This window comes from Takifugu rubripes, chromosome 22, assembly GCF_901000725.2.
Source record: "Takifugu rubripes chromosome 22, fTakRub1.2, whole genome shotgun sequence".
In the NCBI taxonomy this organism is placed as follows: Eukaryota; Metazoa; Chordata; class Actinopteri; order Tetraodontiformes; family Tetraodontidae; genus Takifugu; species Takifugu rubripes.
In genome coordinates, this window is record NC_042306.1 from 9,972,816 (window position 1) to 10,000,509 (window position 27,694).

Sequence of the window (27,694 nt, forward strand, 5' to 3'; positions counted from 1 at the left end):
CAGGGAGGAGGGAGGGTGGTGTGTTCTAACAGGTCGGTCAGACAGCAGCAGCAGCAGCAGCAGCAGGCGTGGGAAGATGAGACCGCAGAATCAGCAGCCTTTCTGGCTGCTTTCTTAAGGCGCCAACTGCTGCAAACATGGAAGCAATAAAAGCAAACACATCAAATAAGAAGTGAGGTTGATTAAACGCATCCTCAGTGATTTTTCTGATTTATTCCTTGTTCTATTTTAAGGATGGAAGGAAGGAATTGTTTTACCTCTGTTTGCTCCCAGTTGTTTGGTTTTAATGTTGTGCAGTATTTAAACTTGTCCCAGTATTTGTTTTATGACCACATGCTTAAAGCTGGATGAGGACAACTAAATTTAATTTATTCATTTAAAAAGCCTGAAATAGTTAATAACTGACAATAATAAGATTGTAGACAATAATGAGACTCCAGCAGGTAAAAATACATGAACACAAATTGCTTTTAACAAATGTGAGGTAGACAAATACTGCCTCCATGTGGTCTATTAATTTATCATATTCTTTCTTAATTTTGCTGCAAGTTTTTTGCTTTCCTACAATCGCTTATGAACAAATAATATAGATAGAATCTCCAATTTTCATTATATTCAACTTGACCGCTGACTATAGTTTCTAACAAGCTAAAGCAAGCTCGCTATTCAACTAGCTCAAAGCCCTAAAAATTAAGTTGGCAATCACACATAAATCTAGAGTTGACTATGTTGATTCTACATTGTTTGAACATTGTTTGTACCTCCATAAACGGTAGATCTCTGGCAGTTATTACTATTCTTTGAAAATAAATACATAATAATAAATGTATATAAAGAAAAAGTAGTCAAACAAGAATTTTCTCACCTCTTTTGAACATTTATTTATTTCTATTTTGTTATATTTAAGAATTTTGATGTTGATCTTTTTAAAAATGCTGTAGTTTGTTGCACTGCAGAGCAGAAACAGAAACTGAAATTGTCTGAAAAGACATTCCAAAACTGTGACACTAGATGTCAGCCTCTTCAAATCAGTTGTTGGTCTGCCAGCGAGGGTTCCTCTAATCAGCCCTCAAGACCCTCTTCTACATGTTCGGCTCTCTGGAGGTCCAAATACAGTCATATATAACGAGATATGGTCCCAGCGAAGGTCAGAGTGTGCTGCTACTTAAATAGAATAAAAATTATAAAGTCACAAAGTGTATTTTGTGGCTTTTTAACTGACTCGGGTGAATCAATTTGAGTTTTTACATGTCATAAACTTTCGCCCTGCTCTTTAAAATCTTCAGAATTCTACATTTTAAATTCCTCTACATAAGTGAACATCTAATGGCCAAATGGTTGCTTTAGGAAAACACGTGCTCATCATCCATCATTGAAAATCACAAGAAAATAGCAGAATTTTGCCCAACACCCCATATACGAATTGTCATGTGTAGATTTAATGGAGTGCCTGGTTAATACCTCCCAAATGAGGCGAAGTGGATCCCTCATCACTGAACAGTTGGTGGGTTATGTGTATTTAATGGCAGTTGATGTGATGGTCCTGGTCATAAGAGATCTAATTACCAGCGCATTTAACAATGACCTAATACAGGCCCGTTCAGACGAGCCGCCTCAGCTTGACTATTGTCAGGCAGTTCAAGTGTGTCTGTGCTGAAATGTTGGGAACCTCTTCGCTCTTGCGTACCCCACTGACCTAGATTTCAATTGTTTGCTGTCTGAGACAATGGGAGAAATGGTTTTATAACCAAACACAATACCTGAGTGTTATTCAACACGATTGTTGTTGAGGTTCTCATTGTGGTGTGATTTAACGCTCAGCGTTTTTATTTATGGAACCTTCTCTTATGGCCCGCCGCTGTCCTTCGCGCTTGTGGCTCACAATAATACATCTTTTTGAAACCTTTCTAGTCCGAGCAACATAATCAGCAGGAGGGCCCCCTATATGAGCTTGGTCCTGTTCAAGGTTTCTTCCTGTTCCTTCCAGGAGTCTTTCCCCTACTTTTGTTGCTTGTTCCAAAGTCAGGGTCTGGGTTTCTCTGGAGAATCTAGAGACAATCTTGATTGTAACAGAAGCTATATTAAAAGAATATGTGTGTGTGTGTGTGTGTGTGTGTGTGTGGTGTGTGTGTGTGTGTGTGTGTGTGTGCGTGTGTGTGTTTGTTGGCTTGAAACCACACTCTCCCTACAGGTGGTGATGAGAACAACTTGCCTTTTGATTCTTTGTTACTCGTTTGCTAACAGAACTTCTTTAATGTTCAGTGTTAACAGTTGAAAGTAGCTACTGGTTAATCAGTGGATATGGCAGAATTTTTGTCCCGGGATGGAGAGAGACAAACAGGGAGTTCTCTACGCTCGGACAGAGAAAGGAAGAGAGCGCAGAAGGCAAATTAATCAAAGGACATCAAAGGGAAATGGCTCGTGGAAGGGACAAGATCAAAGAGGGCTGCTCGTTTGTACCATGCCGCCCCATCTAGGCGCCGCCTGAGTCGGCTCTCAGATCTCAGGACCACTGCACAGCACGGGCACATGGATGACGCTAGAATACAATGCACACAATCTAGCACACACACACACACACACACACACACACACACACACACACACACACACACACACACACACACACAAATGTCACACAAACTTTAACTCGCCTTTCTCAAGTTTTTTCACCCAGTGAGCGTTTGATGATAAATTTGCCGAGCCTTCATTACCGGCCCGTGGCAGAAGCAGATGGCTCTCTTTGATTACGCCCTGCTGGATTGGTCCGCCTCTCTTTTTAATCTTTCAGCCAGTTTCTGGGCTCAAAGTCGACTCCAATTTGGGCTTCTTCTTTGTGTCACTGGTTGGCACAGTCGTTTTACTGTGCCCGGGAATACTGTGAGCGTGCCCGATTTTATTGCCTGTGGATGTGCACAATATTCTGCCTTACGCACCTTTTAGAGTTATGGAATTTATCTTATATTGATAAAGTTGTTTTTCGCACACCATTTGATGAATGTGAAAGTTCATTAATGAGATTTCAATAATAAAGGGCACACATTTTTATGTGAAAGATTGTGGTGTCATACTTTGTCCTATTTGTGGCCTTAGCTTAAGAAGCACCCCGGAACAGCAAGGAAATCAAGGGATAACACCGTGATAGACTTTCACCCATTAAGTCAAATGACATGACATCTAGAAACGAAACCTGAACTAACTGAAACCATCAAAGGTCACAGATTTCAGAAAAAAATTCAGATTTTCAGTTTTCCCCAAATTTGACCTACGGTAATACCGCCTGCTGCCAACCACAAAGGGGGGCGGGCGGGCGGGGGCGACATTAAAATTAAAATCTAAAATGTTCTATCTTAAAATAAAAGAAATGTATTATGTAATTATGTAATAATCACGCTTCTCTAGCGACAATCAAGAAGACGCCATTAAATCAAAGACACAATAACCAGAAATGATAAAACTGAATGTTCATGACCACTGGGTCTTTATGTAACAAAAGCTGAGTTCATCAGAGAAAGACAAAAGTGATGTGAACTGACAACATTTTAATGGGGTGGATAAAAGATTGTAAGTGATCAATGGAGTCGGCGGCCAACCGATGGCTTTGATGCGGCCGTCCTCAGAGGGACGCCGGGGACAATGCCCTCTTTGAGCGGCATCCAGGATGGCAAACACTTCCCTCTCTCGCGCGTTCTCATATCCTGTCACTTAACCTTTCTCCGTCTTCAGTTGGTCTTGTCACTCTTTTCGGGTGCCTGTCGAGGTCCCGCTCTCCCCTGCTGTTACATCAGCGGATATCCTTATTCGTGGAACTTTCTCCCTCTTCCTCTCACATTAATTCATTCAAATAACACCCCCTTTCCTGCTTCCCAGCCAATCATCCCCCCCTTCCCATATGACCCCCTCCCTATCAGCATCTCTCTCTCTCCCTCCCTCTGTCTCCTTTCATAGAACCAAACCTCTTTGTGATGTCCAGCCTTGGCAAGTTGCACCCGATTTGCTGTCATAGTCTTAATGAATTCATCTGTTTGTGTATTGGCCATGGGAGCATTTCTCCCTCCTCCCTCTCGTTCCTGCCTCCCCACCCCACCTCTTACTAGTGTTCCCTCAGGGACTCTATATATACGAGGGACAACTCCAGGCACCTATTGTTCCCCCAAGTAAACTGAGAGACAGATGCCCTGCACCATAGAGTGGAAGGGAGCCCAAAGAGTCAGGAGGAGGGAGACTACTGGCAATTGCAGAAAGCAACTAAACACCAGGTTCCCAAAGGGACCACTGACAAAATCCTCATCCTCTGGAGGCTTCACTCCTTCCACGTGCTTTCCTCTGGTTTGCTTGCTGTCATCGTGGAGTGGAGCTCTGATGTTCTGACACCATGCTGCTCTTGATATCATTGCTGTTTGTGATACTCGATTGTTTGTTGGGAGCCCCAACGGGCCGAGAGGTCTACCGGATGCCCCAAAGTGCACTTAAAGGTATTTAAATTTTTCTTTTCTTGGACTTTTTTTTCATTTCTCCATGATCCAAGGTAGTTTTCTCTGTCAACTGGACTGTGTTTCTTCTCTATGAAGACATTTCGCCTTCTATCCTATTTCTCCATGATGTTAGTGATGACAAGAGTATTTTTTTTTAAGTTTAGGAAATATTTTCATGCATGTACATGCGTGTGTGCCGGTCTTTAGAGTTAAAGGGTGACCTCGAGCAGATGGATAAGAGCCATTGGCTTCTCAAGGTTTCTTCATGTTTTCTTGCTCCCATTACCTCAGTATTTGACTGAGTTCTACAGTTCTTTTGAGGATATGCTTCCTATAGATACATTTTTTTCTGTTTCTGTTCTGTGTAAACACAGTAATACAGCATACTAGTTTTCTTCAGTACCAAATAACTAGGAAGAGAAACAAAAGAGAAACTTTATCACATTTCAATTATCAGCTCTTTGATTTGCATATCAGAGATGAACCTCTTCAGATGAGAGCAGTGAGAGACGTGTAGCTGTTGCTAGTTGAATTTCTGAGCACAGCACAGCATTCATACAACTAGCTGGTGATGACAGTGTGTGTTTGAAGTGTCTAGAACAAGAGACCAGGGGTCCCAGTCACCCTGGGACTGCCAGCCACATGCCCCTACGGCCTGTTCTTGCCCGTTAGCCCTGCCAGTTCGGCCCTGGCCTTCTAATTAAGACTTCAATCGGCATTGTTGTTGTCAGTGGCCTTTCCTGTGATGTAGTGCGCCACATAAGGGGGGCAAGCGGGCTGTCGGTCTGATTGATGTGTATCTGCCGAGGCTTCACAAGTGCGCTGAGCGTGATCTAGCTTTTCTAACGTGCTGCCAATGAGCTCAAAGAGCAGCATGAGAAAAGGTGGTGGTGGTGGTTGGGGGGGCTTCACACTCACACTCAAATCTAACACACACACGCACACACACACACACACACACGTGCACACGTGCGCACAAACACACACACCAGAACCAGTTCATGCTAAACAATACTCAAACAAACATGTGTCTTCTCAGTGTTCCCACAGTAGATAGCCTCCTTATCACCTGATTATCTTGATGTTTCTATGAAAAATCTGATAATTCTGGTAAATTTCAGTCCATCTGCACAATCCACCAAAACCCTATAACTACTCAAAATTATATTTTGAGCTTTGGAGTCATTGTGACATAGTTTTGTTGTATGAAAAGCAACCTTACGGACAAAATATTCTATATTAAGGCACTGATTTGCTTTTCTCTGCTTCCTGAATCTTCTAATCTTGTTTTTTTGCCCTGTTTATCTAACATCACTCTATTTCCTGCTGTTGTTGTCTGCAGCACTGTCTGATCGCGGTACTGTGGTTCTAGAGGCAGCCATGTCTGGTGCTCTATCTGCTCTTGAGCATGCATCATCTGACAGAAGTCGAGCTGAAGCCGGCTGTCGGGGCTGCGTACCATGTTTGTTTCAGGACTGTGGACAACTGACTGGTCCCTGCTGTATGTAAAATGTTGTTTTTAAGTTGATGAAATTACATCACCAATGAGATATGTGTATATAATAGTGTCACCATAACAGCCATACTTCCTCATTCCACAGCACCTCTTTCCAGTGGCCTAACAGAACCCAGCTGTGACATCATCACTAAAGCGCAGAAGCTTCAAGATGAAGCTGAGAGAAGTTGGACTCTCAGCCAGGCCTGTGCGTACTATCAGCACCGCTGCCCACCTGGCGAGCAGGACAAGGAGAGCTGCATTCGGATCATGGGTGAGAGCTGCAGCGCCCGCGTGCTTCAGTGCAGCCTGCTTAACACGATGCAGAACCTGGAACCCGCCACGCAAACACACGTACAGGGTGAGGAGGAAGAATTACTTGTAGATGTATCCAGATTATCATCACTGGAGAAGCATCGGTGTTGTAATTCTCTTATTAAGGTAGTCTCTTTTTTCCCAGCAGCAGTGTGTGGCCAGAGATTGTCTATGGCGCAGAACGTCACACAGCCTCGCTCTCGAATCGTGGGTGGCTCTCCTGCCCCTCCAGGCAGCTGGCCCTGGCTGGTCAACCTGCAGTTAGATGGTGGACTGATGTGTGGAGGGGTCCTGGTGGACAGTTCCTGGGTTGTGACAGCGGCTCATTGTTTTGCCGGGTATGTGTGCATCCCTTGTTTTCATCAGATATACATTTTCTAGCCGAGGCTGACCCTCTCTGACCTCTGCAGCAGCCGTAGTGAGAGCTACTGGACTGCTGTGGTGGGAGATTTTGACATCACCAAGACTGACCCCGATGAGCAGCTCCTTAAAGTGAATCGCATCATCCCTCATCCTAAGGTATCTTTCTAAAACATTTATTAGACTACATGATTTGTAGAGAAAAATATGCTGTATTATGAGGCCTCACCATTCATGCCATTGTAAGAAAACTATCCCCAATTTCTACAGTTCAACCCAAAGACATTTAACAACGATATAGCCCTCGTGGAGCTGACATCACCAGTGGTATTGTCCAACCGCATCACACCGGTTTGTCTTCCCACTGGCATGGAGCCCCCCACTGGAAGTCCATGCCTGGTGGCAGGCTGGGGCTCTCTCTATGAGGGTGAGTAGGAGGTAAAATAGAGGTACAGCGCTCATTAGTGAACCATCATTGATGGTGTATCTCTGTTGTATGTATTCAGATGGCCCATCTGCCGATGTGGTGATGGAAGCTAAGCTACCCCTGCTGCCACAGAGCACCTGTAAGAGCACCCTCGGCAAAGACCTGGTCACAAACACGATGCTCTGTGCTGGATATCTCTCTGGAGGGATCGACTCGTGTCAGGTCTGGACTACAGTGCTGTGTCTTCAGTTAATTCATTAACACAATTGGACAATTTGTTTTTTTAAGAAACTGATGATTTATTGAATTTTTAAAATGATATTCAGGGAGATTCTGGAGGCCCCCTGATTTACCAGGACAGAATTTCAGGTCGCTTCCAGCTCCATGGCATTACCTCCTGGGGAGATGGCTGTGGAGAAAAGGGTAAACCGGGAGTCTACACACGCGTGTCTGCTTTCTCAGACTGGATTCAGGAAGAGATACGAAGTAAACCTCCAGCAACATCACGATCCTCAATCCTAAATGTTTCTAAATATTGACGCCACTTATCTTTTCTTTAGAATCTCTCGGAAGCAGAGAGCCAACATGTACAGAACTTCTTAAAACAACAGACATGACAGAGGAAGAACAGAGGTCAGAGTTTAGCTCACTATGCCACTTCTATAGACTGACCTGCCCCCCCGGTCAGTCCACCAGTGCTTGCAGCCAAATGGCCGAGGACAAGTGCCTCACCCGCTTCAAAAAATGTCGTAAGTTGCCTTACTCTAAAGTGCAGCGTGATGGATTCAGGACATTGCTCAGGAGTTTCTGACCCGTGGCTTTGCTCTCTCTGCTGTCCAGAATTGCGCTCCTTCCTGCAGACCCTGTTGGACTTGCTCCAGAGGGCTGAGGACTACATCAGGGACAAGGTTGACCTGACCTTCTTCACTCAGACGCTGCCTCAGCTGGTGGAGCATATCTACAGCGTGTCTTTCACTCACACCAGAGAGAAGCGGGATTTGGGCCTGAGACAAAGTCTCACACAGATTGATGGTACATAATCTCGAAACACCTTAATCTCTTAACAAAAGCAAGATTTATTGACAATTCCGATTTAAGTAGCATCTGTAATAATCTGTGTTGTTTACTCTGGTGTGCCAGGGGTTCTGTTACTTGCAGAGCTAGACGGAGCTGTGGTGCCAGCAGAGCCTGCCTCCTCTCTGGACCTCCCTATGTTCAGAGAGGTGGGACCATCATTGGATGAGTGGGTGGAATATCTGACAACAATTTCTGATGACCTTGACAAACTAAACACATCCACGGACATCTCAAATCCAGCAAGACAAGAGGAGAAGCTTTTCTTGCAGGTGGGCTCTCGTGATGAACGTTCAAACTGTGTCACTTTGTGAAGTTGAACTGAAACCTTAACTGGAACTTTTCCGTTTATCTCTGCATGTCATCTCCAGTCAGAAGAGTCTTCAGTACCTCAGCTGCAGGGGGAGTTTCAGAACGTTATCTCTGCATTGCGCTCTAAATTAAACTCCAGAGCTGCTCCCCATGTCCTGCACTTGGACACCAAAGAAGTCCAGGATGAACAAGAGCTTCCCAACAATCCCAGAGTTCCAGTTTCTCCCACAGGGGCACCATTCTACAGCAGCTCTTCCTCAACTAACTGGGAATCCCAAAAGCCTTGGTCTCTCTCAACAGCTCTGACGAATGAAAAGAATTTAAGGACCCAGGGTGAGCTTGTGACAGAAGGGGATACTTTTGAAAGGAGCCCCACCTCTGAAGACTCTTCTTTCCTTAAGCACGGTGATGGAATGGAATTAGGAGCCTTAGATTTACTGCCTGCGCTGCAGACGGCAGCTGTCACAGAGGGCGCTCAAACACAATCGCCGGCTGTTGACATAAAAGCTGGACATACTTTAAATCTCCACAGAAAACACAGGAGTCTTCTCCGTAAGAGGCAGACATCAGGGAGCAGTGGAAGAAGTAGGCACCGCACCCACGTTTCAGAAATGTTCAAGAGAAATCTTTTTGCAACATGATCTGCTCACGGCAAATTGTTTCTCAGATGAACATTTGTCTTTGGTCCTGCAGTTTGTCCTGGAGTGAAAGAGACCTCACAGCAAGTCAGCCAGGTTCGAAACTCATACAGATGGGTCTTAAACATCCCAGGCAAGAACTTACGCATGAACTTCCAGGAGGTAAATTAGCATCCAAAACAAACACGGTGATGTTGAAAAAGTTCTTTCTCGCTTTGAAAGTAACAAATGTCTTTGTGTTTCTTATGTTTTTTAGGTCTTAGTTGATTTAAGTTCAAAGAATGATCACGGACTCTACCAAGCACGGGTCAGAGCTGTAGTCGGCGGGAGACCTTTGACCTTCTACAGTCTTGTAGGTTTGGAAAATGATTCATTCTACCGTAGCGTGCCAAGAATCATCGCTTTGGCATTGGAGGGACTAAAAACTTAGCTGGAACAAACCAGCAGCTGAGGCAAAATGCACACTGGCATAAACAACAATGCTGTGAGAACATTTTGTTTTCCTGAGTACACCAACCAAGAATGGACCAGTCTAAGTATCAACCACTCATCATATCCAGGATATGTTTTTGGATGTGGGTGGAGACACAGCCTTGTCTAACTTATGAATCCGTACAAAATCATAAATTATTTGTATTGTGTTTTGCAAAGGTTGAACCTCTTGTGAAGCTCACGGACTGTATATATTATACATATTGTTACATTCTTTTTGACATATTTATTTATATGGAGCAAATTATTTGTATTTTTGTAAAACAAAAACAAATGTATGTGAATAAAATCCCCATCTATGAAAAGGTTTGGAATTTTCTTTTTTTCAGATTGTGGTCCTGTACGACCAAACTGAATTTCGAGACATTTAAATTAGCTGCTGCGCAAGGTTGCTAATCCTGTAGCATTTTGCAACCGGTTTCCAGTCTGCTTACTGGCACAGAGGCACTCCAGAAAGGTCCAGAAAGGTTCTCAGTGTTAAGTGATTTCTATGAGACCCCAGACTGACCTCGATCCTCTGACCCTGAGAGGCTTTACTGTCAATGTAGCAGCTGTGCTCCAGTAACAGCACCTCCCACCTCTCGCTTTATTCGCTGCTAATTTCTGGGACGAGACACCGCACTAGTAGCCTGACCTTTTTTATGTCCGACGCGAGTCACAACATTGCGAGGAGAAACAGTTGTTGCTGGAGGAAGACTCGCTCTTAAATATTAAACATACTGACTGCTGACCTGCTCACGATGTCCAGGCCAGTGTTAGGCTGAATGAGTCCAAAGAATCTAAAAAACTAAGTTCAAGTGACATACAGGGACATTAATGCAACAGCTGGGTAAACACACACTTCTCCTGCAACCTATTTGCTACTTTCTATGGCTTCTGTTTCTATGTGTAGAAATATTTTTGTGATGCCCACACACACAAGCTTTGTTGTTCAAGACACATTTAGCAGCTGCTTCGAGTACTGTGCTTGTTAGAGATCTGTTCATGCAGCTCTCTGAATGACAACAGCCAGGTGCACCCAACAGATTTAAAATACAGTGTGTGTTTTAATGTTGGAGTGTAACACTGGAGGGCAGCCTGACTACAACCATCAAGTTGTGTGTGTGTGGATGGGTGTATGGGTGTGTGTGTGCATACACATGTGTGTGTGTGTGTGTGTGCGTTTGTGTGTGTGTGAAATGTGGCTGTTTTATGTATAGGGTCCCAACACTTTCAGTCATTTACCACAATTTTAATCTTCCATTTTAAACCGGAATGTTTAGAAGCAGAGTAGAATTTAGACTGAGATTAGGAATAAATATAATGTGGATAAGGTTTGAATTTTACAGAGAATATACAGAATAGACAATGAATGAGTGTTGATATAAAGCCCCTACAATTAAAGTTGCAGAAATGCGTATGTGTGTCTGTCTGTGTTGTGACAGCTGGCTATGCAGTACTGGAAATAAACACATGAATTTAACCCTAACAATCATCAACTCCCCCATCAACCCCCCACCCACCATTCCTGCAAATATCAGCCTTCCTATTGGTGTGGGCCCAGACTTTTGCTGGGAAACACACACACACACACACACACACACACACACACACACACACACACACACACACACACACGGTGCCTGTGACTGCATCCAGTAGCGCCCATGTGTGTCAGATTAGCATTGTCTCAGAGCAGTGCTGTAGACAGTCTAATGGATTCTGGATGTCCGCTTTCTCTGTCACTCTTCATCAGGGTGTTTATGATTTCTGCGGCAGGTAGGAAATGTTGGTAAATACTCGATGTAGGAGTCTAAATATAGTGTTATATGTATTTTCTAGGTAATTTATAATTCAGGATTTATTATACGACATATATGCTTTTTATCTTTTATGACATGGTTAAATGTTTTACAGCGTTTTTACACGTTTGCGCTGATAAAATAGTTGAAATTGCCAACACCATGACAACCTAAGCGCCTACCCAATCAAATCCGTATCTCACGACTGAATGTAATTTACTCTGAGTATTTTACTTAATGGTTATTTTGATGTACTTTACTAGTATGTTAATATGTTATTCTTCCTTTCATATGATGGTAATTTAATACATTTTAATTACAGTAATTAAGTTTGATGTGGATAAAATGAAGATGTTTAAGCTTTTATCCGAAAGGCTTCTTCACTTCGTAAAAGGGAAACAGTCCCAGGTTTGTAACTTCCTGGTGGCTTTAACATTTTTCCTCCCTGACTGGATCTTCAAGGAAAAAACAACCCAGACATAAACCAGTAAATCCCGTCATCACCATCATCAACAGCGAGGAGTGTGAGGGCCTTCACGTCGGAGACAAGACTTCAGTTAGAAGGCATACAACAGAACAATGTTACAAATTGTGCCGTTCATCCCATTTATTTAGCCTCAGCCGTCAACCTCGAAGGGGAGCTTTTCAAGGATTTAATGAAGGGCTACAACAAGAATGTTCGTCCCACAGAAAAGAGCGGTGACATCACTCAGGTGGACATCAAGTTGACGCTCACCAACCTCATCTCCCTGGTAAGTGAAATACAATCAAGTGGTTTAATTTTAACATGACAGCTGATCCACAACTGATGGTTGGCGCTGTTGTTTTTAAAATATCCGTCCTTCAGAATGAAAAGGAGGAGGCCCTGACAACAAGCGTATGGATAGAACTGGTAGTGAAACATCACCGGACTCTGTTTTTTTACTGTTCATATCGACTGAACAGATCTTGTGTCAAACCCAAAGTGTTTCTGCATGTAGCAATGGTGTGACTACAGGCTCAGGTGGGACCAGCCGCCCAGGTCCACTCTCTACGGGAACATCACCAAACCTTTAAGGATCCCCTCCAAGATCCTCTGGCTGCCGGATATTATACTGGAGAACAAGTGAGCATAACAACAGATGGCACAACAGGTTTTATAGCCACTGTGTTAATTTAATACATATTGGGTTGATAAAGACAACCACGTGAGAACGACTCATCTTGATCTCACCCACAACAGTGTGGACGGACAGTTTGAGGTTGCCCTCTACTGCAATGCTCTGGTGTCTCCTGACGGATGTGTTTACTGGCTGCCTCCTGCCATTTACCGCAGCGCTTGCCCCATCACCGTCAACTACTTTCCCTTTGACTGGCAGAACTGCACCATGGTCTTCCGGTTAGTGATTTTTGCCGTCCTCCGTTTGCGATAATCCCTGCCACGTGAGGAGCAACTGTGAGATGGTATAATTTCATTATTGTCTTTTGCTGATAATTACAGTGTTGATGAGCGGTGATGGGACCTTTAAGGCCCGCGTGGTGTTTCCTCACCGATAATGTGGGTCAAACACATCGCGGTTTGATTAATTTGTCACTCTGAATTGCCCACAAGCAATTGTTTGTCACTATACATCAGGCCTGTGATGATTTGTCACCTTGCCCAGCTGGGACAGTCTCCAGCCTCCCTGACACCCTGCATAGTATCTGTGGTAACAGAAAATGAATGGTTGTCACCACAGAGTTTGGTTTTAACCCTCTCTATTCTATCCTTGATCCCCCTTAATGTTTTATTCAAATTCAGTGTCTAAAAACTAAAATGATTTTCAGCTATCCTCTTACTGTTTTCAGCTCACAGACCTACAGTGCCAATGAGATTGACATGGTTTTGAAAGTGGAGGATAACCACACGCTGGAGTGGGTAGATATTGACCCAGAGGCTTTTACTGGTAATGCAACATTATTGGCTTCAAGTGTCTCTGAAGAATAACAACAGTTTCTTGACTATTCTTTCATCTTCCTGCATTTAAAAATGAATTTGGCCATCTTCTTATACTGATAGAAAATGGGGAGTGGGCGATCAAACACAGGCCTGCTAAGAAGGTGATCAACAGTCAATACACTAAGGATGATCGAGAGTACCAGGAGGTGATCTTCTTCCTCATCATCCAGAGAAAGCCCCTCTTCTACATCATCAACATCATTGCTCCCTGTGTGCTCTTCTCCTCCCTCTGCCTCCTGGTCTACTACTTGCCTGCCAAAGGTCTCCCTCCCTTCTAGGATCTTGATAAATAAATACTGTATGATTGTTTGCTATCATCCCAGTTTGCTTTTCATTCTGCAGCGGGTGGCCAGAAGTGCACCATGTCCGTAGCCACCCTCTTGGGCCAGACTGTTTTCCTGTTCCTCATAGCTAAGAAGGTTCCTGAGACCTCTAAGGCAGTGCCTCTTATTGCCAAGTAAGTTTGGGCAATCACTCCTGGATTTACAGCCAAAACGTCTGATGGGGGAAAAAAAATCTTTTGCATTTCAGGTATTTAATGTTTGTGATGTCAGTGACCACGATGGTCGTGATGAACTGTGTGATAGTCCTCAATGTGTCCTTGAGGACCCCCAGCACTCACATAATGACAGACGCAGTTCGAAAGGTGAGACTGCCGATCAACCAAACACTTCTCTAAATGTAATGTCCTCTGACCAGGAAGTCAGCATGGAGCTGTTTTCCACTGGATAAACCTCTGACCTTCTAGTGTCAACTTCTAGGTTCTCTTAAATATCCTGCCCCGCTTGCTGAAGATGCAGATGCGGCCCTGGACACCAAATAATGACAGCACTCCTGAGATTAGAAACAGGGAACCTCTGGCCACAGATGGAAATGGCATCTTCCTGGTTCCCTGCAGGCGCCGTAGCTCCATGACGCTCATCACCAAGGCGGAGGAATACGCGATGAAGACGGCTCGGTCTGAACTCATGTTTTCCAGACTTAAAGAGAGAAACGGGCTGATGAAATCAGTACTGGAGAAACTGCGTGAGTGTTTGCGCAGGCTTGCATCTGTCAAGTGTGAGCACAACTGTAAATGCGTCGACATTTGCACACAGATGACGGACTGGATGGAGGAACACCCGAGCAGCTCGGTATCAGCCTGGCAAAGGCCTCTCCAGAGGTGAAGAAGTGCGTGGCCTCCTGCAAACATATTGCTGAGACTGCGAGGCAACAGAGCAACTTCCAAAACGTAAGGCCCACCGTCCTATTTTTTCATCCGATATTTAAAATGCATGACTGGGAATCTCTCCATTATTCAGGAGAATGAAGAGTGGTTCCTGGTTGCCCGGGTGATTGACAGGGCCTGCTTTATCGTCATGGCATCTGTGTTTTTTATCGGCACAATCGGGGTCTTCCTGATGGGGCATTTCAACCAGCCTCCCTCCGCGCCTTTCCCCAGGGATGCCAAGACATATCTGCCACCGATAAATGTCCTGGGGTGAAGCAGGACAAAATCCCTGAATTAACTTTTCAAGCAAAAAGCTGCAAATCTGACGGTGCTTGGGAGCAAACTTTCCACTGGCAACCAGGCTCAGAGATGATGAAGAAGATACAGTTACAGGTGTATTTTCAATTGCTATTGGGGTCCTGTAGACCCTACAGGTGATTCACAGCACAGGTGTTTGATCCGTGATAGTGTGTAAAGATGTCAGCTGTGACTGAGTATGAGGTTGGGAATGTTTTCTTTCTATAAAAAGAGTTGTTACTGTTGACATTTAATGACTTCAATAAACAGTGACCATGACTTCATGGCACCACCTTCTCATGATTTTTGTTTTGATGCTTCTTCAAACTTTCCTTTATTAAAGCTCACTATCCTATTTTATTCAAAATACAACTGCTGCTGCACATTTGTGTGTGCGAATCAAATCTTTCTTAACCCCCCTTTGTTACTGTGGAAGCAGGACTTTAATTAAACGGCTGAGCGGCACTTTGCTGGGGCAACAAAGGCCAGATCCGGCTGGTTGATATAGAAACGACTTTGGGGAGGGTGAGAAGAAACTAAAAGACCATAGTGGGAGTCACATGTGGATTAAATATTGGTAATGGGTGGGGCTTTGCCACCTCTTAATCATGACAGGAATGTTAGCCTGGTCTTCCCCACAGAGTGCAGTTACCAGGAGGTGCACCCCGAATGGTGAGTGAGACACTTTTCACTCTTTGCTGTTGACTCGATTCTATACAATTTTTAAAAAAGAAATTTAAACTGGGGCTAGAGATGTGCCAGTGAATCCAAAAGAACTTAGTTTCTACCACCATTACCACTATTTTTAGCCACAAATGCATGCATTTCCCAGACTTCCATCTTCCCCTTCACACCTAAAATCCTTTTGACGGCTGGCTTTGTTTCCAGATTGGAACCATGTCTACAGTCACCAGTCAACCAGTCCCCTTTGATCGCTTGGAGCGAGAGAAACACATCCAGGCCATCTTTAGAGCCTTCAGGAACCGCTGTGGGCCGACATGTCAGTGTCAGCTTCCCTCACCTGGGCTCGCCTCATCCCACCAAACACCTCCTCCTGACTGGGAATACGAGGCAAGGTCAAGTCTGGCTCCACCGGGGACAACAAATGGCTCACAGGTGGAGAACCGCTGGCCTGCAGCAGGAACACACTTCCTGTCCAAGCTGCAAACAGTTGATAAATTTGAGATCACTGCCAGACCTGAGGTGCAAGGTGGGTCAGAGATTCTTTGACTATTAGTCAATTTTTACAGTTTAAAACATGAAATTTGTTAGTATAGGACCACAGTGTGTTCCCCGGAGGATCTACAGCATTGCCACAGGAGGAAGCAGACCACAGTTTTTTGTGGCCGTAGAAGGTATTTATTAGTGCTGAGCGATATAGATTTTTACTGAAAATATTAGTTTCACTAAAAAAGTGAACATCAAATTTTCACTGTTTTAATTCCTACTTTGATCTTTTTCCTGTCAGAGACCTCATGCATATGTCTCCAGTGCTGCGGTCCAGCTCGTGCCTGCTCCTTGCAGGGATTCGACTGCCAGGGTCGTCAGATCTTTAATTTTGAAAGGCCCCTGAGGGTGGATGCCTGCTGCCTGGGTTGCTGCCTGATGGAAATGGGTGTCTACACACCTCAAAAACATCTCATTGGCACTGTGAGCCAGAGGTATGCCAGTTTTATCCTGTGACTTTATCTCAGATTGGGAGGTGCTTCACCCAAATGTATAAAGTCAGTATGTGCTCCAGCATATAGCCCGTTTGAGGTGTAAATGGTTTCTGCACAGCTGTTGGCATTAGTTGAGGTTCCTTGAAGAGACAAGTTTAGAATGTTGGTTTCTTAAAGCGAACATCAGCTGATGGGGGAGGGTGGTGGACAATGATAGCCCTGATGTCTCAGAGTACTTCCGTATTCACACAGGATATATGGGTCTGTGGGATGAGCTGGGTTGCTTTTGTGTGGCAAAATTTTTGTGGCAAGTTCTCCATGAGCAACTCTCAAGTTGCACCCAATTAAGACTGACCTGGCAGAGGTTTTGGGAATCAAGGGTCTTCTGGGTATAAATATTCTCAGTTATGCTAGAATAAAGCTCGCCCCGGATTGAACTCCTCCGACACCAAGCAAACAATGATTTTGGTACTGCAGAATCATGACAGCTGAAAATGTGGTCAACCAAGCATCAAGGGTGAGCTGCAACAGCGTGAGAGGATCTAACAGCCCACTTGTTGCATCATTATGTGAAAATAAAAAGTTTAATCTTTGTGTTTGTGGTTCAGGTGGAGCATGTTCACCCCTCTCCTGGAAGTGTGCGATGCTGATGGATCGTCATCTGTCCGGATCCAGGGCTCCTGTTGTCCATGTCGCTGCTTCTCAAATCAGCAGTTCAAGGTATTGATGCAGCGGGATAAAAGCGTTTCTACAAACTCGACATAATTACTCTTTAATTACCCAACAGATAGTCTCCAACATTGGTGAGGAAGTGGGAACGGTGTGGAAGAAATGGCCTGGCTTTAATGAAGAACAGAACATGGATCATGAATATTTCGGCTTGGATGGTAGGTCTGTGGTAAAACCAGATGAAGTGGTTCCATGCATCTTTCTGGCTGTCGAGGTTTAAACAGTCAAAACAGGATTAAACTGCTCTAGTGGTGAAAATACAGACTGCAAGGATTTTTTACCCATTCTTAACCTTCTTAAAAGTATCAGATGAACTACGGTGGTTGTCAGGATACAAAAATCTACAGTCCAGTGGTTAGATGGTTTTAAATGCTCGACAGAAAAAGTGATGAATTATAACTGACCTGTAATATTGATTTATCTTTAAACATTTTTCCCCCTCTGGGCTCCTGTAGAAACATCCTTTTAAGGAACTTTTTCACACTGTCTCAACATCGGACTTAACGATTGAATTTATGCCGGTTATACTGACATAAAGAGGTAAACAATACATTGTTGTGTTTCTGACCTGTATCTGTTTTAGTGCCACTATGTTTGGACTCTAACACTAAACTGCTTCTATTGGCAGCCACTTTCTTGTTGGTAAGTTGGTGAAATTCCATTATCTTCCATGCTTAACAGTTCTGGGACACCTTTAGTGTTTGATCCTTTTCCCTCTGCAGAATCATATGTTCTTTGAAATGAGCTGATGGAGGAAGGAACTATTTATTAGCTGACATTCAGTATGTAGTAATTTACTCCTGTTGATCTTTGCCGCTCTGTAAAATGAAGCTTTGACATTTATTGAAATTAAATGAGATAAATCCGGCTTTAGCAGCATATGCATATTTGACATTTATTGCTATAAACCATCAGGTGTGAAGCCAAGTGTTTCGTCACTTTTGTCACACACCTGTATCACTTTTCACACCACCAAACATGGGCAGCATTCATACATTTTCTCCAACAAATTATAAAATATTTAAAAAAAAAAAAAAAAAAAAACATCCTTCAGAGGAATTTGCTTAAAACTGCAACAGACCCTGAGTCTGGGGCCAGTGTCATTTCTTACTGCAAAAATTGAAAAGATCAGTGTTTCCGAAAATGATCTGCGCATCGTTACTGATGACATTAAAGCAAAGCCCAAAATGAGCAGAGGGAGAACTGGTTCGGGTCAGGCTCCAGGCCAGGCACAGTGATTTAGGCAGCTCGGAAACTCAGTCTGAAGACGCCGGTTATCCAACCTTCTGCCCAGCGAAAGATGGTCCCTCATCCATTTAGGATTCACCTTCTAGGTCAAAGATGAGGAATCAAAGTGGACTGTATTTACAAATATATGGTAAACAATAATATTATACTTTTAAATGGCCAGAGGAGTTGTCGTTAAAATACAGCAACTGTAATATAAGATCTAACCCTGTTTGAGTCCAAGTAAATGAGATTAACAAATTCATCTGTGCAGAATCGTGTCTGATGTCATGGTGAGCAATAAAATTTGAACTTTGACAAACTGGTTTTGTTGCCTTTTGTAAAGTACACTTTGTTTTACAGCTAACAAAGAGATCGGCAAATACAAGCCACATGGCCTCCCTCTGGTGGCAAGTTGTTAAAACTTGCAGTAAAAAGGCGTTTGTGGGGGTGGAGGCTTTCTGTTTGATTGGAGACGACGCTTGTTTCTCTCTTCGGCTTAGTTCAGAGTTCAGGCTCCTCAGTTCATTTCCCTTTTTTAATACAAAGAAGGAATGATCTCCCTGCTTCTGTTCCCGTCTTCTGATTACACGTTGCCAATCCACATGGAGGTATCCGTTATGGACGTCCCTCAGTACAAAAAATATACACACACGATCCTGCATCCTACAGACACACACACCATTAGCCAAGCAAATCAGGAAAAAACACTTATTAATGGTTCTAGCAACAGTCCTCACCTGTGCAGGAGGTTCTCCATGGTAATGGCTAACGTCCTCCGCTAGCATTCACCAGGCCGTGGAAGTCTTCCCAGGCTCTACAAAGAGTGTAAAACCTCAGTTTTATAGTACATTTCGACTGGGTCTTCCAAAACAAACAACTCAAGATAAAATAAGAAAGAAGAGACATACATACTTAATGCTGTCTGTATGAGTTTTATACTCCATGATGGTGTTGGGGGGGAGGTTGAGGACCCTGCGCAGAGTGTCTCTGATGCGCGCAGTTGTGGCCTGATCGCTGGCGGTTTTGTTCCAGATGGAGATGATGTCCTCCTGGAGATATGAAGCCACGTCAGAGGTTGGAGCGACTTGAAATTAAGCACGACTGCTTGCTGGTTACTTACCTGGAAGCGTACAGATACCACGGCCCCACAGATCTCCTCGCCGACCATGAACTGCTCCCCAAGCATTGCCAGGATCAGATTCTCCCAGCACCGGGAGGCTAAGCCCTTCCTCAAACGTATGATCCATTTTCCACCCATCTTATTGGCATCGTCCTAAACAATGCAGCGTTTTTTTAAAAGACAGGTGTAAAAGTCCTATCTTAACATGTTCAAATTCAAACAAAAAAAACCCACCCACCTCCCACATAGGTTTAATACCCTCTTTGAAAAGGTGGAAGTCACTGTGTCCCGTCAGGTCACCTGGCCGAATCATGTGACTATAGAAACGCCAGAACTGCTCCACCTAATGGACAGAAAATCAAATATTTGAGGATGAACAAATATGGCCGTGTTTTCATGGATTTGCTCCATTTTTGGATAATTATTTCTACACCATGTTTCAGGGAAATCACTTTACCGAGGCAAAACTGCCAATCTGCTTTATATTCTGTTCATAACTCTGCGTGCTGGCTGGTCTTCCCGGGGTACGTCTGGAGTACCAAAAGGTGTAATTGTACTGAAGTGGGTGCTCCCCTGCCCCTGGAACCACCATCTGCAGAGGACAAAAGTGTCACTTAGCCTATACTTTACCAGCTTGGCATCATCCCATCATGTGTCAAACAAAACCACAAAATCTGGTATAAAAACATTTGCCTTCAATGTAAACATATGCTCCGACCTTTTTCTTAGAGACATTCTGTTCCTTTTCCTCATCTTCAGTTTTTTCCTTCTCACCGTCTTTCGGTGAGCCTTGGTCTTGGTCATGATCTCCACTGTCATCATCTTTTAGACTAGAGAATGGGGAATCAAAACAAAATCATCCGTGTCATTAAAATAAAAGTTTTCCATTATTTTAATTGCCACAAAATGTTCACTAAAAACACATTAGCCTGCTATCAATTACTTGTATTAAAAAACCCAAACCTCTTTAATAGCCATAACATATATAAATATGGTGATATAAAACAGCCACCTTAAATAAGTTTTCATTCATTTTTATTGTTTATCACCCTGAAAAACTAATATACGCTAATACTTAAAACACTTATAAATAAAACACCTATACGCTTTATAAATAAAGTTGAATTGAATTGAATGGAACAGTCCTCAACCCACAGAAAACATTACAGAAAGGAGAGGCTTGTTATTAACATACTGGTTGAACTGGACTATTTGCACTGTTTAAGGAGAATTAACGTCCGTTGGGTGTTTATAGCTGCAAGGAGACCATACATACGAATGTCTGCAACACACACGTCCATTTAAAAACCCGAACCCTCAACATCTAGCTGTCTGCGCCTGCTTCCACCGGGCCATGAGACCAGTTTGATTCAGTACTGCGAACACCTTTCCCCGCCTTTCAACCACGACCACACCGAGGCTTTGCGGCCTGCACACCTTGTGCTAAGCTAAAACTAGCTAAGAACACGTTTCCTGCAATTTATGCACTATTTCATTTCTACTGTTGCTTCATTTGAGTTTAATCTAACTTGTGTGCGGGGTCTTCGCCCTCTTTATCATTTTTGTGCACGAATTACATGCAGAACTATTCCACAAACCTTGACACACCTCTCTGGACACGCAACAGCTTTCATTAACCTGAAGGTCTCGGACCCCGGAGAATTAACAGCCAGGTCGGGGACTCCAGTCATTATCATATATACCACAGAAACTTTTACTCACGCGTCAAATTTGTTGTTCATTATTTTCTAGGTGAGAGTCTTTAGGAGTCCAAACACAGCCTCCTGAATTCCGCAGGAACGGCGGCGCGCACGGTGAGTGTACGCGCACGCCGGGTTGGATGGGGCATGATAACGAAAGTGAGAGTTATTTTTTTTAAATTTAATATGTATACCCTATTTAATTTATGCGAAAAACAAACACAAAAAAACCCTCGACTAGATCAACAACTTTATTTTTTAATTCTCATAGAAACATAATAAATAGACAGCATAGTATCCCCAGTCCTGTTCTGAGGGTAACTTTGTAAAAGGCTGTGTTAAAAATGGCTCAGATATATGATCAGGAAGCCAGCCATTGGAGCAGGCAGCCATGCAGACGCAGCCTGGACATAAAAAGCACCGGCTGCTGCTTGGCATGAACTGGCCCCCTCTGATGTGCGGCGCTCCTCGTTTCATCTCCTCCAACCATTTGTCAACTGTTCTCGCGGCAGCTTCAAACCGTCACTGTTCAGGTCCAAGCAGAGCTCTGGACCCAGTTAGGGAGGCACAAAAAGGGAGTTTCTGATGAGGACACAGTCAAGACCCAAGTGGAATTCTTTAGGCCTCGATTTTAGTGCTAAGTCAGGATGATGAGCAGCTCTAGAAGGGAAGGATAATTCTGGCACGGTATGACAAAGTATGATATAGCACGGTGTGGTGAGCTACGTCTATGGCGAGACCATCCCTTCAGCCCATGCATCCTGTGCCTCTGTCAGGGCCTTCATGAGAGGGCCCTTTGTTCGGGACCGGCAGGCACACTAGTGAGTGAATGAGCTGGAGCAGTGGCGGCCCTCTTCAATGGTGGCTGTTTGTTTACACCGGTCACTCCCGTCATACTTCATTAGCAGCCCAGCCCACCGACAACCTCTGATGTCCTAATCACCGACGAGTGTGTGTCTGCCCATCAGCCCTGAGCCTCAGCGGTTCGGGATAAAGGGGTTTGTGGGATTCCCGACGCCCATTCCCACATAAACTCCCCACTGGCCTTCACAACAACTGGTGGTCCTCATGAATACGCATACACAAGCTCCACGGTGCGGGTGGACGGGAGAGCTGGTTCTTTCATCACACCCCAGGAGGCACGGGGAGGTGAACCGACATCAGCGGAGCAGCCACGGTCTTGCTCTGCATCACGGAAATGTGAGAAATCTGCAACACGGAAGACACAGAGATTAATAAACATTGACGTGCCATGGCAGGTCCCACAAAGAACAGAAAAACAACTGACTTCCTCAGCAGATACCAAAAAACCTGACAATTAAGCACCAGAGCTAATTAGCTGGAAAAGCAAAGTGTCTGATAACTACATGCAAGTGTTACAGGGCTAGATAATGTCACACTGTTCGGTAAACTGACCTCCTGGATGGTTCGCCCCAGTCTTTCCTGGCTTTTCACCACTTTTCTGAAACAGCCCATTATCTGTTATTAGTCCAACAGTTGTAACACAACAGACAAAGGCAAAGGAACGGAGCGGACCTGTGTATCCTGAGAGCCACGCTGAGGGTGAAGTCTGCGGCGCAGCCAGGTTGATACGTGGATGGCACAATGGTGTACGATCCAGGAGGAAGTCGAAGGGCCAGGCTGACCTCCTGGGTGTAGCAGTGAGGGACACAACTGGCTACGACGTCCTGGTCTCTGAGAACTGACTTTTCACTTTGGACCTGGACATGCAGTCAAGTGGATTTATCAGAACAGTATGCTTTCCAGATCAATAAGTGTGTAACAACAGCTTATATCAAATGACGATATCATGTGTACCGGTAATTATTTGCCTCAAAGAATTGATGCTAAAGAAAAAAAATACCAGAAAATAATCAAGTATCAGTCCTGCATTAACCCCCAGGACCCGTCAGACACACCTCGATAATGGAGAAGTACACAGAACTGGTATCCCCCCCACCCGGGGGGTGTGCCTGACCTTATAAATGTGGAAGCCGATGGGGTGTAGATCTGTATCAGGTCGCCTTTGGTGAAGGTTGATCCTCACAACAGTTCCTGAGGTTGCCGTTGACTTGTCGCACACTGTGATAGGGAAGCGGGGATTCTGCCAGTGAGACAGGAAGTTCCTGCTTCCTCCGGCCGTCCTTCCCTCCACCCACGAGCCCTGGAAGTAAGTGGTCTCCCACTCGCCATCTGTTGGCAGCGGTAGCGAAGGTGCGGGGAGTTTTAGTGCGCTGAGGAGGGAACCGGGAATTCCTTAATGTCACCACTATTTCAGGATCAACAATACAACACTTGTGTGTCATTCTTCGCTGCAGTCGGGATAAAACATTTAATCTTTTGTGTTTTGAGACGTGGAAGAAACATATTAAGCCTCTGATTTTAGATTCGGAAACAAAAATATAATGTGCTGGTTTGTATTGTTTATGATTAGATTTTTACCTGAGCGATGTTGGACATGAGGAAAAGACCCTGATGAGGAAGCGGGCCTCAGCTCCCGGTTGGTAGGTGCTGGGGATTACCAGGTAATATCCCGGCTCGAGCTCCCCTCCAAGGATCACCTCCCTCTCGTAAGCATGACATTGGGTAGAAGCACAAGGTGGTTTGTTCAACAACCGGCTGAGATTAAAGCGCTTTTTCTCCACCTGCAAACAGAAAAGTGTGAATAGAAAAATGTAAAGAAGCACATGTTTCTTAGCATACAAATGCAAGCCCAAACCTGCCACATGTGTAGAGCTATGGCCTGGTACCGCTGATGCTTTGGCTTCTTCCTGTCCTCAAATGGCATCTGTGAGGGTTTCTCCGCATTCCTACATTTTCTATGTTGAAACAAAGACACCACAACTTCTCCGCTGTCGCACACTTTCAGCCAGAACTTCGGGTTGCTGCCGTAGCTGCTGCTGTTCCGACTGCCACCCGCGGAGTGTCCATTTGTCCACCAGCCAACCAACTGGTGTCTGTGCGTTAGTAAGTTTCCTGTTGGAATAGCAATCAGAGCAGCCATCAGATTCAGGAGTTGCAACCAGCATCAACCACTGACCAAATACACACTCACCTGTATAGATGCTTTTTAGGTGTCCCTCATCACTGCTGGGGTAACCCACGGTGACATCATCAAACTGCGACATGAATTCAGTCTCGTCCAACCAGAACTCGCCATCGGCCTGCCTGGACTGTAGCTCCACAGCAGAGGAGTGGTTGATGGATTCCCAACCTACACCACTATGAAATAGAGAAACGATTCTAAGTCCATCTACATATAATTATACAGTAGATATTATTAGCAGAACCTAAAACAGGCGCCTACCCTTGTTTCCAGGCTCCTCCCCAACAACATCTCCCCCAGGGGTTTCTGATTCTCAGCAGCAGCACTCTGCTTCCCGTCACTGTTGTCACATCCTGCCATTCCATGACAGTCATGGCATGGTACTGGCCCAGCTCAGCAGCACCTAGAGAGATCAGAGAGATCTTCAGGTGGGAGCAGAACAGCGGACACCCACAGGACAGCTCTTCCTGACCTCCAGCGCCCCTGTGCGTGGAGCAGCTGAGGGCGCACTGGTCTTTCAGTGAGGACAAACGGTTCAGGTCCAGCCCTCTCCTTCTGAACTGATAACTGTCCTGCTCTGGTCTCTGCTCTAACTCTGACCCAGAGTCACCCAGGCTCCAGCGCTCTGCCAGGCCACCAGTAACATCCACCAAAGCTTCAGACACCTGTCCAGCCCACAGTTGCTCATATGAGCCATGAAGTCTGAGATTAAGAGAAAACAGGTTCATTTAATTTAGAATGCAATAGAGAATAATAGTAAAAAATGATTGACTTAACAGGTCAAAGCCAAAAGAAAATGCTCCATAGGCCACTAACTTGGCATAGGCTTTCTCCAACAGGGCAACCCAAAAGATAGTGGGAGACTGACATTGTGAGAAACACAGGCTGTGTTTAACACAGGGAAGTCGGTCATCTATGGTCACCTCTTTCCAGTGCCCCTGCTGCCAAAAACAAAACTGAAAGGAGCCTCTGTACCTGCTGTCACCCCACTGAGGCTGGTCTGGAGGCATCACCTTCAAAGAGTCATTAGGAGACAAATATAACATCAGCGATGCTCGTTTGCAAAAGGACAGTCTAATGCTTATTGCGCTACCTTGTTCAGAAGGTTCTTGTTTCTGACCAAGAAGGAACAAGCACAGAGAAACCAGCAGTCTCCCAATAAGCCTTGTTTTGGGTGAGCTAAGTTGATGTCTCCTGGGAAGAGAGCTGGTGACTGACAGATCTCCTGGAGGTGCAAAATAACAATTACGATGCAATCAGACCTGTTTTCTGGCCGCAGTTTTTCAAAACTGGAAGTTGAGGCCTCACAAAGATAAGGTTTATAATTCCCCATTGTGCGTGTGTACCTGTGGGCGTAACCAGGTGAGAGTTCCCACCAGCCTGCCAAGGGGTGTGGACCCGTCACAGAGTACAGAAGTGTCGTCAGAGGGAAAGTCCGGGTCCTCAAACAAAGCCTGACCTTCCCATTCCACCCTGACCTGTTCTTTCATCTCTCCTGATTATTTTCAGTTTGGATTATACCTGCTGGAGCTGCTTTCACCTGCACTCCTAAAAACAAAAGAACGGACGATGGTTTATTTCAGTTGCTGTGTAGATAGCAACACAGGTGTAAAGGGAGGTGAAATACTGTGAAATTGAAACCATAATGTCGCTGATTTTTCTAGTGTTTAAATGGCTATTTGGGTTTTACTTGAATCAAACTATATAACCTCTTATCTTTTAAATTAATTATTATATATAACCGTAAACAATGTTATTGCATTTGACTGTGTGGGTATACGAACGCATATTAACTGGTCTAAAGGATTATTTAGCAACAGAGCAAGATGTTAATGTCTCTGTTCGTGATTGTCTCTCACCTTTTCAAGACTTAGTCATCCTTTCCTTTGCAGCTTTCGCGACTGCACTAAGGCTAACCGTTAGCCTAAACTAGCTCGCAATTTTGACTTGTATCATCTCTCCCTTCATTTCATCTTGGTCTTAGAACTATTACAAGAATCACAACATTTTAATGCACCCTAAGTAATACGAATCATAACTGAATCAATAAACTGAAGGCATGTACTCATATAGTCTTGTGGAGGATTTAAAATAATAATAATTATTACATAGTTTCTTCCGGTTCACGTCCAGCATCAGTGAATCCTTCCTGTTGAAGACCTCCGCCACCTGCTGTTGGTACTGTACATTACACTTTAAATTTAATTTTTTCCTTCACGACCTTTTTTGTTAAAGATAAAACAACTTAAAAAGTTTTTGTATCTATTTGCCTTATTATAGACCTTATTATCACATGATGATACAAGAGGAATCACACAGCAACATTTTTATTAAAACACAAAAATATTTATTAGTAAAAAAAGTAAAAAAATATGCCATTTCCTTGCTTCAAAGCAATAAGTGTACATTAAATTGTTATTTGAGTTCTTTATGCTTTCCTTTGTTTTCTGCAGTGAGAGAAGAAAGAAAGAATAACAGATTAGGCCGATAGTTTGATTCTCATCATTGATGAGAGTGGTGTATTGTTTTTTTTTAATGAAATTATAAACTCACTGTGGTACAGTCTCCATGGCATCCTTCACCCAACTACTTTCAGGGTTGGCACAGAGCGGCTTCCGATTTATTTTTGTCTTGAAACTGAAAATTCACAACAGCTGTTTATTTTTTCGCCCCTTAATTTTCTCAAACTTCTTTATTTTGCTCCCTTACATGACTGCCCTGATGTTGCAGTAACCCGTGTCCTCCTGGATCATGTAGAATTTCAGTATTTCCACTGACACTGGGTTTTCATGGTACTGGGTGCAGCAGAAGTAACCTAAATATAGAGAATATCATCAGCTATTGTTCTCAAGAATATTAGAATAATATTATTATTTGTAGTAATCACAAATAAATGTGGATGCCATACTTACTGCTCTCAGTCAGCGCCAGCAGCAGGACCAGAACGGACACACACAGCATGAGCTTCCCCATCATCATACATGCAACTTCTCTTCAGGAATTTTAGACTGGATCAGTTGCCAAGATCTGTGCTGCTCCTGCCAATGGTGCTGTTTAAATACTGGCTGAACCGGCGCTGGAATATACCCAAAGTCAGGGAGGTGGCTGGAAAACCCAATACTGAAATGTTTTTGGGTCAAGGAGGAAGTGTGATTGCACCTATGCGAGTGCGAGACAAAAGCCCCTAATGTGTGGGCAGAAAGAAAGAAGGGGGGGCAAAAAGTGGCTGACAGTGCAAAATTTTCAATTTTATCCATTACGCAAAGCAAAAGGACAATAAACATTTTATGACACTACAATCTGAATCTGTGATCATTTATTTGTGATCATTCTTCAAGCGCTGGTGTTTTAAAG

The 27,694-nt window shown here is 44.1% G+C and overlaps 5 protein-coding genes across 12 annotated transcripts; 3 read left to right on the top strand and 2 right to left on the bottom strand.

Annotated features, from left to right (window-relative positions):
• Positions 1-4,176: 4,176 nt before the first annotated feature.
• prss56 (serine protease 56) lies at positions 4,177-9,882 on the top strand. Of its 2 annotated transcripts, none has more exons than XM_029831662.1 (14): positions 4,177-4,475; positions 5,818-5,976; positions 6,077-6,331; positions 6,434-6,623; positions 6,696-6,804; positions 6,916-7,072; positions 7,152-7,294; positions 7,399-7,558; positions 7,633-7,821; positions 7,913-8,104; positions 8,213-8,418; positions 8,518-9,043; positions 9,152-9,258; positions 9,353-9,882. In XM_029831662.1, the coding sequence occupies exons 1-14, from the start codon at positions 4,376-4,378 to the stop codon at positions 9,524-9,526; spliced, it is 2,667 nt and encodes an 888-aa protein (XP_029687522.1). In that variant the 5' UTR covers positions 4,177-4,375; the 3' UTR covers positions 9,527-9,882. The 2 variants fall into 2 exon arrangements, with proteins under 2 accessions (XP_029687522.1, XP_029687523.1); XM_029831663.1 differs by having other exon boundaries at positions 6,699-6,804.
• A 1,312-nt stretch (positions 9,883-11,194) lies between these two features.
• On the top strand, positions 11,195-15,157 carry chrng (cholinergic receptor, nicotinic, gamma). The gene is made up of 12 exons (XM_011616431.2): positions 11,195-11,346; positions 11,985-12,121; positions 12,217-12,261; positions 12,350-12,474; positions 12,592-12,747; positions 13,197-13,294; positions 13,408-13,608; positions 13,690-13,804; positions 13,879-13,993; positions 14,109-14,373; positions 14,445-14,578; positions 14,649-15,157. The coding sequence occupies exons 1-12, from the start codon at positions 11,235-11,237 to the stop codon at positions 14,829-14,831; spliced, it is 1,686 nt and encodes a 561-aa protein (XP_011614733.2). The 5' UTR covers positions 11,195-11,234; the 3' UTR covers positions 14,832-15,157.
• A 330-nt stretch (positions 15,158-15,487) lies between these two features.
• LOC101071395 (phospholipid scramblase family member 5) lies at positions 15,488-18,121 on the top strand. The gene is made up of 8 exons (XM_003975611.3): positions 15,488-15,526; positions 15,743-16,064; positions 16,132-16,209; positions 16,323-16,515; positions 17,124-17,235; positions 17,303-17,402; positions 17,828-17,886; positions 17,967-18,121. The coding sequence occupies exons 1-8, from the start codon at positions 15,524-15,526 to the stop codon at positions 17,991-17,993; spliced, it is 894 nt and encodes a 297-aa protein (XP_003975660.2). The 5' UTR covers positions 15,488-15,523; the 3' UTR covers positions 17,994-18,121.
• Positions 18,114-21,453, bottom strand: eif4e2 (eukaryotic translation initiation factor 4E family member 2). Of its 4 annotated transcripts, none has more exons than XM_029831140.1 (8): positions 21,317-21,453; positions 20,313-20,424; positions 20,052-20,186; positions 19,833-19,937; positions 19,595-19,747; positions 19,383-19,523; positions 19,212-19,288; positions 18,114-18,574 (listed from the first exon to the last, which is right to left on the bottom strand). In XM_029831140.1, exons 1-7 carry the CDS (start codon positions 21,334-21,336, stop codon positions 19,253-19,255), a joined length of 702 nt encoding a protein of 233 aa, XP_029687000.1. In that variant the 5' UTR covers positions 21,337-21,453; the 3' UTR covers positions 18,114-18,574; positions 19,212-19,252. The 4 variants fall into 4 exon arrangements, with proteins under 4 accessions (XP_029687000.1, XP_029686999.1, XP_003975624.1 ...); XM_029831139.1 differs by having other exon boundaries at positions 19,387-19,523; positions 21,317-21,452; XM_003975575.3 differs by having other exon boundaries at positions 18,114-19,137; positions 19,387-19,523; positions 21,317-21,452.
• A 78-nt stretch (positions 21,454-21,531) lies between these two features.
• Positions 21,532-27,568, bottom strand: capn10 (calpain 10). 4 transcript variants are annotated; one of them, XM_029831137.1, is made up of 13 exons: positions 26,449-26,532; positions 25,687-25,888; positions 25,434-25,565; positions 25,157-25,353; positions 24,813-25,042; positions 24,602-24,743; positions 24,350-24,516; positions 24,014-24,270; positions 23,737-23,939; positions 23,273-23,528; positions 22,831-23,015; positions 22,711-22,756; positions 21,532-22,503 (listed from the first exon to the last, which is right to left on the bottom strand). In XM_029831137.1, the coding sequence occupies exons 2-13, from the start codon at positions 25,828-25,830 to the stop codon at positions 22,420-22,422; spliced, it is 2,043 nt and encodes a 680-aa protein (XP_029686997.1). In that variant the 5' UTR covers positions 25,831-25,888; positions 26,449-26,532; the 3' UTR covers positions 21,532-22,419. The 4 variants fall into 4 exon arrangements, with proteins under 4 accessions (XP_029686997.1, XP_029686995.1, XP_029686996.1 ...); XM_029831138.1 differs by lacking the exons at positions 21,532-22,503; positions 22,711-22,756 and adding exons at positions 26,894-26,977; positions 27,050-27,155; positions 27,253-27,568 and having other exon boundaries at positions 22,873-23,015; positions 23,273-23,487; positions 24,602-25,042; positions 26,449-26,787; XM_029831135.1 differs by having other exon boundaries at positions 24,602-25,042.
• Positions 27,569-27,694: the final 126 nt, after the last annotated feature.

Excerpts from the sequence above, each read along its gene's own strand:
- eif4e2 (XM_029831139.1), bottom strand. The coding sequence starts at position 21,336 with ATGAACAACAAATTTGACGC. Across the intron at positions 20,187-20,312 it reads AGAATGTCTCTAAGAAAAAG|ATGGTGGTTCCAGGGGCAGG; the intron begins GTCGGAGCATAT and ends TGTCCTCTGCAG. Across the intron at positions 19,289-19,386 it reads ACTCATACAGACAGCATTAA|AGCCTGGGAAGACTTCCACG; the intron begins GTATGTATGTCT and ends CACTCTTTGTAG.
- prss56 (XM_029831662.1), top strand. The coding sequence starts at position 4,376 with ATGCTGCTCTTGATATCATTGCTGTTTGTGATACTCGATTGTTTGTTG. Across the intron at positions 7,559-7,632 it reads GATTCAGGAAGAGATACGAA|AATCTCTCGGAAGCAGAGAG; the intron begins GTAAACCTCCAG and ends TCTTTTCTTTAG. Across the intron at positions 7,822-7,912 it reads CACCCGCTTCAAAAAATGTC|AATTGCGCTCCTTCCTGCAG; the intron begins GTAAGTTGCCTT and ends TCTGCTGTCCAG.
- LOC101071395 (XM_003975611.3), top strand. Across the intron at positions 16,210-16,322 it reads GTTTTTTGTGGCCGTAGAAG|AGACCTCATGCATATGTCTC; the intron begins GTATTTATTAGT and ends TTTTCCTGTCAG. Across the intron at positions 17,403-17,827 it reads TGAATATTTCGGCTTGGATG|TGCCACTATGTTTGGACTCT; the intron begins GTAGGTCTGTGG and ends TATCTGTTTTAG.
- capn10 (XM_029831135.1), bottom strand. The coding sequence starts at position 25,830 with ATGAAAGAACAGGTCAGGGTGGAATGGGAAGGTCAGGCTTTGTTTGAG. Across the intron at positions 24,271-24,349 it reads CCTAAAAAGCATCTATACAG|GAAACTTACTAACGCACAGA; the intron begins GTGAGTGTGTAT and ends CTATTCCAACAG. Across the intron at positions 22,504-22,710 it reads TGGGGCGAACCATCCAGGAG|ATTTCTCACATTTCCGTGAT; the intron begins GTCAGTTTACCG and ends TCCGTGTTGCAG.
- chrng (XM_011616431.2), top strand. The coding sequence starts at position 11,235 with ATGTGTGTCAGATTAGCATTGTCTCAGAGCAGTGCTGTAGACAGTCTA. Across the intron at positions 12,475-12,591 it reads GATATTATACTGGAGAACAA|TGTGGACGGACAGTTTGAGG; the intron begins GTGAGCATAACA and ends CACCCACAACAG. Across the intron at positions 13,994-14,108 it reads TGACAGACGCAGTTCGAAAG|GTTCTCTTAAATATCCTGCC; the intron begins GTGAGACTGCCG and ends GTCAACTTCTAG.